This window comes from Panicum virgatum, chromosome 7K, assembly GCF_016808335.1.
Source record: "Panicum virgatum strain AP13 chromosome 7K, P.virgatum_v5, whole genome shotgun sequence".
NCBI classification, from domain to species: Eukaryota; Viridiplantae; Streptophyta; class Magnoliopsida; order Poales; family Poaceae; genus Panicum; species Panicum virgatum.
Window position 1 is genome coordinate 50,307,188 of NC_053142.1, and position 11,457 is coordinate 50,318,644.

Genomic DNA, 11,457 nt, shown 5'->3' on the forward strand with positions numbered 1-11,457 from the left:
CGCTAATTAGAGGTATTAAATTAAGTCAGTTTTCAAAACCAACTTCAGAATCTCTGCGCTAAGAACCCTGAAAAAATTAATGAGACATTTGCCCGCGTGATTAGAGGATGTTACTGTAGCATCACTGTAGTCAATCATCGATTAATTACTGTCATTAGATTCGCCACGGAAAATTACACCTATTGTTAAAAAAGTTTTGCAAATGGACTTCATTTAGTCCTTCATACATGAGAGATTCTCTCTTCGGGAATCGTGTGCTAGATCAACCAAACAACAAGGCCTAGCCAATACTCCTTCCTCTACGTGCTGTGCTTGTATACCGCAGAAAATACCAAAAATGTACATACGCCGACAAAGTACTTTGTCGACACAATTAAAGCAAGTGGAACCCCCCCCCCCCCCCCCCCCCCCCTTCTTTTGGAGTGGAGTACCGTCACTTTTATACTTGCGGCAGAGCAGAGCACGCCATCAGAACGTACCAGCGAGGCTCCATGGCTCATGGCGGAGCTGAGCTGAAGAAAGCTGAGCAAGCTAGCACACAAGCACACGCTGCCAGAACAGCAAAGTTCGCTGCAGATCGCGATCAGGTCAGAAAAGGGCATCACGAGATTTGGTCGATTATATATTTAGGGCCCCCAGCGCAGCAGAGAGAGGCGACTCGAGTAGGCGCTGTCCGGAAATTCCCCAATTAAGCCCACCGTACCTGCCTGCTCAGCTTCTCTCTCCCTCCAGGCAGGCTCTCAGTCTCCACTGCTCCTCCGCCGGGCGTGCTCGACGCTGCTCGCGGGAGGGGACATGTTGGCCTCCGCGTCGACGCCGGCCGCCGAGGAGAAGCAGGAGCTGGCGCCCGTGGTGCAGTGCAAGGGCGTCAACGACCTCGACAAGGTCGTCCTCCGCGAGGTCCGGGGCAGCTCCGCCGAGGTACTGCGATGTATCCATCCCCTCTCACCGGCCCTCCCGATCAGCCCGCGCCACATGCTAAGTGTTCCGCCGGCCAGATCCCGTCGCAGATCCATGGCGCTGGACGTTACGATGCAGAGTCGGCCGCAGCTGCTGCGCCAGTCGCGTAGTCGGTACTCCGCTGAGCTGGTTGGTACTTGGTAGTACTCTACCAGCGGAATTTTCCTTTGCGAGATCAGGATGGCTTCGTCGTGGAAGCTCTGGGGCTCCTGTCCGAGTGACAGGGTGTACCAGACCACTGTTCTGATCCCGGTCCGAGTCTGCCCCTTTGTATTTGGATCATGTCTTCTCACAAACAGTTACAGAACAATGGTGATACAAAGTTTCACAACATGGGAGGAAGTGGCTAGTGTGATCGGTCATGGTGTTTCTGTAATCCCTGACAGAAACACCTTGTACTCGGGAAGCAGCAGCCAAGGACTCTGGAATAACAGGGAGCATTTTCCACTCTCGGGCTAAGCCACTTCTCAGATCACAACCATTGACCAGCCATTGTTTCCATACAAATATACAAGGCATCAGGTTGAGCGTAACTTGAGATATTTTTCTGTTGCTCTATTATTGTGGGGAGCTGGTGACATGGCAGTCGTGGTTTTACTGATGATTGGATTAGGTAAGCTGTGTATAAACTATAAAGGATGGACGGTAGCCCAGCAAGATGGTCGTTAAACTTGAACCTTTGGCTAGCTGCTAGAACTGTGGAATGATGACAAGCTGTGTACACTTCTGTATTGGAGGAAAATGTACATGTGTTATGCCATAGTGACCAGCTACGAATTCGTGGGGATAGCCATCACAGACCATTCATTTGTATGCTTGGCCTTATAGGAGTGGAGTGATTATTTGCAGTGATTGTTCAAGGGAAAAAGTCTATATAACCCCCCAACGTATCAATGGTGGATCACATCACCCCCCTGAACTACAAAACCGGATTTCTAACCCCCTCACCTTTGCAAAACCAGATATTTAACCCCATAGAGTGGTTTTACAGCCCGGTTTTGCTACAGTAGCCCGGTTTTATTTTTTTCCTTTTTATTTATTTTTGCTGAATCTTTAAAAGATCATAATAAATCACAGAAAAATTATAAAATAGAAAATTTAATTTTGTTAGACTCCACATGATTAGATCTATACAATGAGCATATAATATAGTATGTTTTAGTATTAATTTTTTTGTTGTAGCTTTAGATCTATGCTTTTCTGTATGGAATAATTTATAGATGCAGCTTCTATGGTCCAATTGTGGTGAAATTTTTATGGTGGGCTAATTATAGTATGCTTTTACTGTAGTAAAAATTTCATACTCATTGGATCATGTATAACTTAGTTATAGATAAAGCATAGATTTAACAAACATAAACCTAAATAAACTTATAACTAAGATATACATGATCCAATGAGTATGAAATTTTTACTACAGTTCAATAATATAATAATTCTCTAACAGTAAAAATTTCACCACAGTTGGACCACAAAAAATGCATCTATGGATTATTCCGATTAATTGCAGTAAAGTATAGATCTAAAACTACAACAAAAACTTTGTGCTAAAGCATACCATATTATATGTTCACTGTGTAGATCTACTCACATGAAGTCCAACAAAATTAGATTTTCTATTTTATAATTTTTATGTGATTTACTATAATTTTTTAGATTCAGCGAAAATAAATAAAAAAGGGGAAAAAACAAAACCGCGCCACTGTAGCAAAACCGGGCTGCAAAACCACTCTGGGGGGTTAAATGTCCGGTTTTGCAAAGGTGAGGGTGTTAGAAACCCGGTTTTATAGTTCAGGGGGTAATGTGATCCACCATTGATACATTAGGGGGTTATATAGACTTTTTCCATTGTTCAAGCAACTTCCATACCATTTAAAATCTCATGTTCCATTCTTCTTTTCTCTTTTTTTTTTGAAACGGACATTCTTTTTTTTCTCTTACTTCAGCATCTTCAGCTTGGCATCGATGATAATAGATGAGCAGCATGGTGTTCATTTTGGCTTCTTCACTGCTTTGACACAGTAACTGCTCAAGTATCTTGAAATCAACAAGCAGAATGTTGGTGAGAATGCCATAAGATCATTTAAGCTGATGGATAGAGAACAAGATTATGCACAGTGCACAACTACTTGGCTGTGATATTTGTCTAAGTTGCCTATAGACTCTGTTCATCTGCATCCAGCCAACAGTATTTTTCTCTCACACCAAACCAGCACCAGCCAGCTAGCAATACTTTTCTCTCACAATAAATCAGCGCCAGCCACCAGCCACAGCCAGCCGAACACAGCGTATTTCAGTTGTTGGCCCAGGCACCTAACCGTACTGAAAATTATCCTTAAATCTTTTCATGCCAATTATTGAACTTGTCATTGCAGAATCTCACGTAAACTTGCTTTGACTTGCACCATCTGGATTGACTGGGCATTAACTAATAAGCACAGCCATTATATATTTGGTGAGTCAAAATGTCAGATGAATAACAGGAAGGTATTTGGGGCTAAGTAACCAGCCACAGAGTGGAATCTATGATTTGTCAAAATAATTGGTAACATGATTTCCAGTACCTAAAAATGGGAAATAACGGAACGGAAACAGAACAGTACAAATTGCACAGGAAATTATTTGCATTTTGTTGTATCCTCTACGCTGTCCTGATCTCTTTTTAGGATTTTCTTTTCTTGACACCTATTACAAACATACAGTCATTTATAATAATTTATTTCATTGCTTTTAGGTGTACCTGTATGGTGGGCATGTGACATCATGGAAAGATGAGCATGGAGATGAGTTACTTTTTGTTAGCAATAAGGTGCGATTTTTTTGCCTTATAGTCTTTCTACAGTATTTCAACTACAGTGACTTTTCTTGAGACTCAATTGATTTGATGCTTGATCTGATCCAGTCTATATTCTATTCTTTGCCTGAAATTCTTGTTTGTCAGCTTCTCTATCCATCCAACCTCAGTATGGTATCTTCCCTGTAATGATTTTAGGTTCGTTGCATGCATGGTAACGAACACTCCTATTGTGTCTACCACTTTATTAGTTCAATTCTTTTGGGAAGTAATTTCTGTAGCGGTGTCGCCAACAAGTTTTATACTGAGCTATGTGGACTGTTTAACTCAGTTAGTTAAACAATGTCTACATTAACTTCCATCGTTTCTATTTCTTATGCATTATTATCTCTTTATTATCACTTGACTTGACACATGTTGCCATAATAATGTGAATGCTACTAGTGCTTCTATGGTGCTCTTTTGTGCTTATTGACATGGAACAATATGGAATTTGAATATTGCCAGAGTATGAATTGCATTTTGGCCTTGATCGCATGACATTTGATTGTTACTGTTGCTGTTCTATCAGGCTATTTTCAAGCCTCCAAAAGCTATACGTGGAGGAATACCAATCTGCTTTCCACAGGTATGCCATTATCCTTACAACAACAACAACAACAACATAGCCTTTTTTCCCGAGCAAGTTGGGGTAGGCTAGAGATGAAACCCGAAAGAAATAAGTTCAAGGTTCAGGCACATTAATAGCTAGTCTCCAAGCGCTCATATCCAAAGCTATCTCTTTAGAAATATTTCAATCCTTAAGGTCTCTCTTAACCGACTCATCCCACGTCAGTTTAGATCTACCTCTACCCCTCTTTACATTATCGACCCGCTCAAGAACCCCATTACGCACCGGCGCCTCAGGAGGCCTTCGTTGGACATGTCCAAACCATCTCAGCAGATGCTGGGTAAGTTTCTCCTCAATTGGTGCCACCCCGACCCTATCCCGAATAATTTCGTTCCGGACTCTATCCCTCCTTGTGTGCCCGCAAAACCACCGCAACATCCGCATCTCTGCTACTCTCAGTTGCTGGACATGTCGCCTTTTTGTAGGTCAACATTCAGCACCGTATAATATCGCCGGACGAATTGTTGTCCTATAGAATTTGCCTTTTAGATTTTGTGGCACCCTCTTGCCACAAAGGATGCCAGAAGCTTGCCGCCATTTCAACCAGCCAGCTGAAATTCTATGCCTAACATCTTCATCAATGTCGCCATCCTTTTGTAGCACCGATCCTAAATACCGAAAAGTATCATTCTGGACCACCACTTGCCCATCTAGACTAACGTCTCCCCCCTCATGCCTAGTCACGCTGAAATCGCACATCATGTACTCGGTCTTGGTCCTACTAAGTCTGAACCCTTTCGACTCTAACGTGCGTCTCCACAGTTCTAACTTCCTATTAACCCCTGCCCTACTCTCGTCAACTAGCACCACATCATCAGCAAAGAGCATACACCAAGTGATCTCACCTTGTATATCCCTTGTGACCTCATCCATCACTAAAGCAAATAAATAAGGGCTCAATGCTGACCCCTGGTGTAGGCCTATGTTAATAGGAAAGTCAGTGGTGTTGCCATCACATGTCCGGACAAATATCGTCGCATCCTTGTACATATCCTTAATGAGGGTAATGTACTTAGTTGGGACTTTGTGCTTTTCCAAAGCCCACCACATGACATTTCTCGGTACTTTGTCATATGTCTTCTCAAGGTCAATGGAGACCATGTGCAAGTCGTATTAAATGCCATTATCCTTCCAACACTTTTTTTTTCTTCTCTATATCTTCTGCTATATTAATCTTAATGTCACTTCCTGATGTAGTTTTCCAACTTTGGAAATCTGGAACAACATGGATTTGCAAGGAATAGAGTCTGGACCATTGATACTGATCCGCCACCATTTCCTGTACCAACCACCAATACAGCTTATATTGATTTAATCCTTAAACCTACGGAAGAGGATTTGAAGATCTGGCCTCATAGGTGAGCTTATCATCACTTGCTGATATGATTTAATGATACCAATACGACACCTGAAAGGCCTATCTTTGTTACATTTCATTGTGATTTTGTTGCATTAGAAGGCAAGCATAGTCAGCTGTATATTCACATACATATTATATTGCAGTTTTGAATACCGTCTGAGGGTTGCACTTAGTCCTGGTGGTGATTTGATGCTAACTTCACGTATAAGAAACACTAATGCAGATGGAAAGCCATTCTCTTTCACCTTTGCATACCACACATACTTCAAGATTTCTGATATCAGGTATGTTTGTTCAACTCTCATGGCCATCATCTTTGAAATATTAATCTGTCAGGAAAGTTTTTGAAGTAATCTCGTGGCATCATGTTTATCCTCAATCTAAATTTGTCTGACCAGATTCTGGTTTTTAGTCAATATAATTGTTCGATCCCAAAACTCCTTGATGCTGTAATTATTGTCATTAAGAGTATAGAAGTGTTTTCTCTTTGCATGACTCTATGCTGATATTTCAGTGAGGTGCGAGTAGAAGGTCTGGAAACTCTGGATTACCTAGACAACTTACAAGACAGAGCCCGTTTCACTGAACAAGGAGATGCAATTGTTTTTGAATCTGAAGTGCGTTAACAAAGCATTCTATACACCTTTATCCACTTGATTTCGCATTCTTACTCAACAAAGCATATGTAAATTTTTACAGCTGGACAGAATATATCTGGGCACACCATCAAAAATTGCCATTATTGATCATGAGAAGAAAAGAACATTTGTTGTGAGGAAAGGAGGACTTCCTGATGCTGGTCTTGTGAACGCTTATCTTTTGTTTGTTTGCTTGTCATTAAAATCGTTCGAGAATGAAGTTCCTGAAGTTTCATATATTGTTTGTTACAGTTGTTTGGAATCCTTGGGACAAAAAGGCAAAGGCTATGTCAGATTTTGGCGATGATGAATATAAACGCATGGTTTGTGTGGAGGCAGCTGCTATAGAGAAGCCGGTTACTCTAAAGCCTGGTGAGGAATGGACTGGAAAGTTGGAACTTTCTGCTGTGCCATCTAGTTATTACAGTGGTCAGCTAGACCCTGATCGTGTGATTCAGGATTCAAGTGTCCCAGAGGATTCAATCAGCTAGTCCTTACTGTAATTCTGTGCAGGTAACATTCTTAGTACTAATAGGCCCTACAAAAAGCCTGTGGACTTAGTTAAATACAAACCAAACATAGTACTATGTACACTTCATGTTCTATTGGAGCCTTTTATGTTAAAACTATAGTTGATTAAATACATTTTCTTATGCATGATTGTGTCAAAACATGTGTGAGCAACCTAAATATGATTTGTTGTGTCAGCTGAGCAACCTAAATGCATTGCCAAAAATTATGACAAATCATGAGGTCATTGAGTAAGGATATTGAACTTTCAATTGTACAGGATGAATGTTAAAGTTTCAACCACATTGAGGAAAACTAGCTGATGTGTCTATTGTTGTTTTGTTTATCGGCAACTATAAATATCACATATCATGGACCATATTTTCTACAAATTTTTTATTACTGTGTTTGATTCATACTAATATGTTTCCGGCATTGCAGGTAGAGCTTATATCATGTATAAGGGACACTGGCAGCAAGGATTATCACAACGTTTCTTCTATTCTATTCAAATCTTTGTTGTTTTATGTTCGGGGGTGCATATTGAACCAATGGATGTGAAATTGGTTTCCTTTTTTGGATCTACGTGGCATAAAGGACAAGTCAGTTTTCGTAGTTCGTACCCTGTATATGGACGTTTGAGGCGAGAAACATCTTCCATGGGTTGTAAAATAAAGAAAAAAAATCCTCTCTACCGTTAATCCATTGTCTTTAGATGTAAGTTCTATATTAAACCTAGGAAGCAGAGATGTTGTGGAAATGGACACACATAATGTGCGAACTGTTCCAGGCATTGTACCTTCTTGTGGTTGCAGGACAAAATCTTCTCTAGACTCTAGATGCATTACTTACATGCGCATTTACCTTCCTATGGTAACAGAGTAATTACCAGAGGCTCGATCATTATTAATGTAAGATATCATCTTTATACCAGTGCTCCATGGTCGTTTTGTATACCGGATTGATGAGGTGCTGTTTGTATGTTACTCCTGCGTTTAGAACTAGGTTTATCGGGTCCCTGCAAGGTTTTCACCATTCATTAATCATGCAATAGTATCGAGCTGTCAAAAATTTTGTCTGTTTAACAGCATACATGTCAATTGGTTTGGACTGATGGTACTGCGAATATCCAGGGCATGTAAAAAAAAATCATCTGTTTACGTAGGGCACTAGTGAGCTTGTTCCACACCCTGGTGGCCTCCATTCGGTTGGTTAATCTGTTAATGGTTTGATAAAATCAAAAGATTTTTGTTTAGATTTAGTCCGCTCCGTCCCCGTTTATAGCGGATTCAAAGGTGCGAACAGTCTTGAGTTTTATATGAATTTGACAGCATGATGAGAGTTCACTGAACTACGTATCAGTATCAGTCAAGGTTCACTAGATTTTGATGGTGGTTCAATAGGATATCCATGAACTGATAGCTGAAATGGACAGAAATAACACTTTAGTTTCAGATAGCTATATTTAATAGGATATCCATGAACTGATAGCTGAAGTGGACAGAGATGACACTTTTAGTTTTAGATTAGCTAGCTATGCGTACCTCTTATCACATCCTGTTACATAGGCATGGTGGTGGTTGTACAATGTGCATTCAGCTCTTGGTACTCAAAACTAGCATTGAATCGAAGGCCTGAGTGAACACAACACGAAAACCAAGCCTTTCTTTTGACACGTTGAAAACCAAGCCTTGTTTTCGTGACCATGCTTCAATCAGAATCCGAATCATCAAATGATTACTGGTGCAGTAGAAGCAAGTGACAGGGCACACTGGAGAGTCGAGACCACGTAGGCAGGGACACGGGCCAGGAAGCGAAAGCCCTCTTCGCTGACGCCGAGCAGAGCCTCCGCCCCCCTTCTCCTGGGCTCCTGGCACACTCCCTGCGCGATCAAATCCGATTCAACGGCCGGAAAAAAAAACCCTCGAAGAAGAAACCCAAAAAAGAAAAAGAAAAAGAAAAAAAAGGGAGAGAGAGCCCAAGCCGACACGAACACGAAGAAGCAAGGAGCGAAGCAGCCGCGAGCCAGCCCATCCCAAGTCCCAACCCACGAAGCAGCAGCAGCAGGCAGCCGTCTCCCCGCGCGCCCGAGCAACGCCGCGGAGAGCAGCCCGCCCGCCGGCGAGCACCGAGGGCGCAATTCGTCCCCGGCTGGTCCCCGACCCGGTTCCCCGCCAATCCCAATTGCTTCCCCCCGCCCGGAGGTCAGCTCAATTCCTGCTGTTTCTCGGATTCGGTTCGGTTCCATCAGGCGCGCTGTCGTCCCCGCCGGAGATCCAGGCGGTACGAGCTCGCCGGAGTTCGGCGGGGTCGGGGATCATGCCTCCATTGCTCTAGGGTTTGGGCAGGTAATCGAATTGGCTTGCCAGGCCTCGCAGCCTCTATGCTCGATTCGGGCCTGCCGCGCCGCTCCCTGGGAGGCTCCGTGATTTCGCGGCGATTGGTGCGGCGCCAGTGGAGATGAGATCCCCTCCATGGCCGGCGAGCTGGGAATTGGGGTACGGACTCACCCTCTGCAGGAAGCGGCGGAAGCCCTAATGGTTTGATCCTAGTTGGGTGCGGTGAGCTATTCCTGATTCGTGGTTTCTCTACTCTGAATCCCATATCGGGTTTGCTGGGGTTGGTTGTAATTGTATGGACACAGTAAGGGAGGAGGCATGGCCAGTGGCTGCACCACAGCAGCGGCAGCAACCACCGGTGCCCCGACCACAGCAGCAGCAACAGCAGAATGGCCGTATTGATCTCAAGGAGCTGAAGGCTCAGCTGGAGAAGCGGGTTGGTCCGGATTGCTCGCGGCGATATTTTGGCTACTTGAATGGCTACTTATCGGAGAGGCTCAGTAGGCAAGACTTTGAAAAGCTGTGCCTGCCAACCCTGGGGCGGGAGAACCTCCAGCTGCACAACCGGCTAATCCGCTCAGTACTCTACAATGCCTACCAGGCAAAGTGCCCGCCTCCACCATCGGATGTGGGGAGACCTGTGGGAGCATCAGTAAAGAAGGTTTCTAAGGCTGCTGAAGTGTTGAATGCTTGCAATGGAGATGCCAGGTTGTTGCAGGTTCAGGGATCGAGTCCTATTGGCACAGTGCAGGATCATACTTTGAAAAACCGGATGAATAACATGGGTCCAAATTGTAGGGTGACTGCTGCTGTCAATCACAACCAGGTTGCTCATGGTGTTTCTGGATCTCTGGAGAATGGTACTCCAAACACACTCGAGTTGAAGAGATCAGTGCAGTTTCAACAGTGTGAACCTGCAGAGCCATTGGCAAAGCATCAACGTGTGGAGCAGTTGCCACCCAATAATCTGCTCTTGCAGAGAAGAAGTATGAGCAGCACTGCAGAACAGTCTGCAGAAATTTTGAAAAGTCCTGTCCGAGCTCCACTTGGAATTCCGTTTTGTTCAGCAAGTGTGGGTGGTGCAAGGAAATTTCCACCGCCACCAATTGGTGTAAGTGAGGATCGCTTTAACATCTGTTTTGATCATGGTGGGCTGTCCAACACTGAGTTGCTGCATAGACGGATGGAGAAAACAGCAGAGACACTTGGCTTAGCTGGCGTCACAATGGATAGTGCAGAGCTTCTGAATAGTGCTCTGGATAAGTACATGAAAAATCTGATTAGGTCATCTGTTCAGTCAATAGGAGGTAGTGTTCAGAGGAATGCAAGGAAAGGGACACCATCATACAAGCAGCAAGCTTACGGAAAACAGATTAATGGTGTCTTGCTGCCAAACCATGTTCACATGCAATCAGGCAGTGGGCCATCAGAAGCCACAAATGAGATTAGAAGTAACCACTCGATCTCCATCAACGATTTTAAAGTAGCCATGCAGCTAAACCCTCAACAGTTAGGGGAGGACTGGCCAGTCCTTCTGGAGAAGATATGTCTATGTTCTTCTGAGGAAAATGACTGACAGATGGTGCTTTTTTGACTTCACATGAAGTTTTGTACCAATGTGCTTCTTGGTGCCCATCCGATGTACATTTGAACTGGAAGTGGCAAGACTACAGGCACAGCACAGAATATGCACATACGGAGTCAAGGCAGAATTCTGCTTTTGCATTCAGCTGTCAGAGTTGTAGTGAAAAGAAGAGATTCTTTTTCCTGATAAATGATGCCTGAATAAAGGAAAACATCTTCTGTCCATGCAGCTTAGGCCTCATTAGCACTTACAGGGTGGATAGTGTTACATCCAAAAGTCCCAACTTCTATGTAACATCTGGCATAAGGGACTGGGGCAGCAAAATGCAAGTGCTGTCTTGTAACTTATAGGAAAAATGTTCTGTAAGTTTCTAGATCAGGATGTACATTATTGATCGCAAAATTTTCTAGGTATCTTGAGTACTAATTTCAGGGATCTTGAGTGTTAATTTTCTTTAATTCTTTTGTAACTGTGCTTTGAAAATTATATGTTAGATCTCTAATCTTTTACCTTTCTCTCATATGTGCACATATCTGCCTTCGGGGTTAGGTTGGAGTTCCCATACATCTTCTGGTGTTTATACTCTACTCAGGATATATTG

The 11,457-nt window shown here is 43.2% G+C and overlaps 2 protein-coding genes across 3 annotated transcripts; both read left to right on the plus strand.

Moving 5' to 3' along the window:
- Positions 1-452: 452 nt before the first annotated feature.
- On the plus strand, positions 453-7,779 carry LOC120642041 (putative glucose-6-phosphate 1-epimerase). 2 transcript variants are annotated; one of them, XM_039918421.1, is made up of 10 exons: positions 524-921; positions 2,907-3,022; positions 3,695-3,769; positions 4,326-4,382; positions 5,622-5,782; positions 5,928-6,068; positions 6,299-6,401; positions 6,484-6,583; positions 6,675-6,935; positions 7,374-7,779. In XM_039918421.1, the coding sequence occupies exons 2-9, from the start codon at positions 3,017-3,019 to the stop codon at positions 6,911-6,913; spliced, it is 882 nt and encodes a 293-aa protein (XP_039774355.1). In that variant the 5' UTR covers positions 524-921; positions 2,907-3,016; the 3' UTR covers positions 6,914-6,935; positions 7,374-7,779. The 2 variants fall into 2 exon arrangements, with proteins under 2 accessions (XP_039774353.1, XP_039774355.1); XM_039918419.1 differs by lacking the exon at positions 2,907-3,022 and having other exon boundaries at positions 453-921.
- A 1,100-nt stretch (positions 7,780-8,879) lies between these two features.
- On the plus strand, positions 8,880-11,376 carry LOC120642043. Its single transcript, XM_039918423.1, has one exon. The coding sequence runs from the start codon at positions 9,567-9,569 to the stop codon at positions 10,845-10,847; it is 1,281 nt and encodes a 426-aa protein (XP_039774357.1). The 5' UTR covers positions 8,880-9,566; the 3' UTR covers positions 10,848-11,376.
- The last annotated feature ends 81 nt before the right edge of the window (positions 11,377-11,457 follow it).

Excerpts from the sequence above, each read along its gene's own strand:
- LOC120642041 (XM_039918419.1), top strand. The coding sequence starts at position 796 with ATGTTGGCCTCCGCGTCGACGCCGGCCGCCGAGGAGAAGCAGGAGCTG. Across the intron at positions 922-3,694 it reads TCCGGGGCAGCTCCGCCGAG|GTGTACCTGTATGGTGGGCA; the intron begins GTACTGCGATGT and ends CATTGCTTTTAG. Across the intron at positions 3,770-4,325 it reads TACTTTTTGTTAGCAATAAG|GCTATTTTCAAGCCTCCAAA; the intron begins GTGCGATTTTTT and ends CTGTTCTATCAG.
- LOC120642043 (XM_039918423.1), top strand. The coding sequence starts at position 9,567 with ATGGACACAGTAAGGGAGGAGGCATGGCCAGTGGCTGCACCACAGCAG.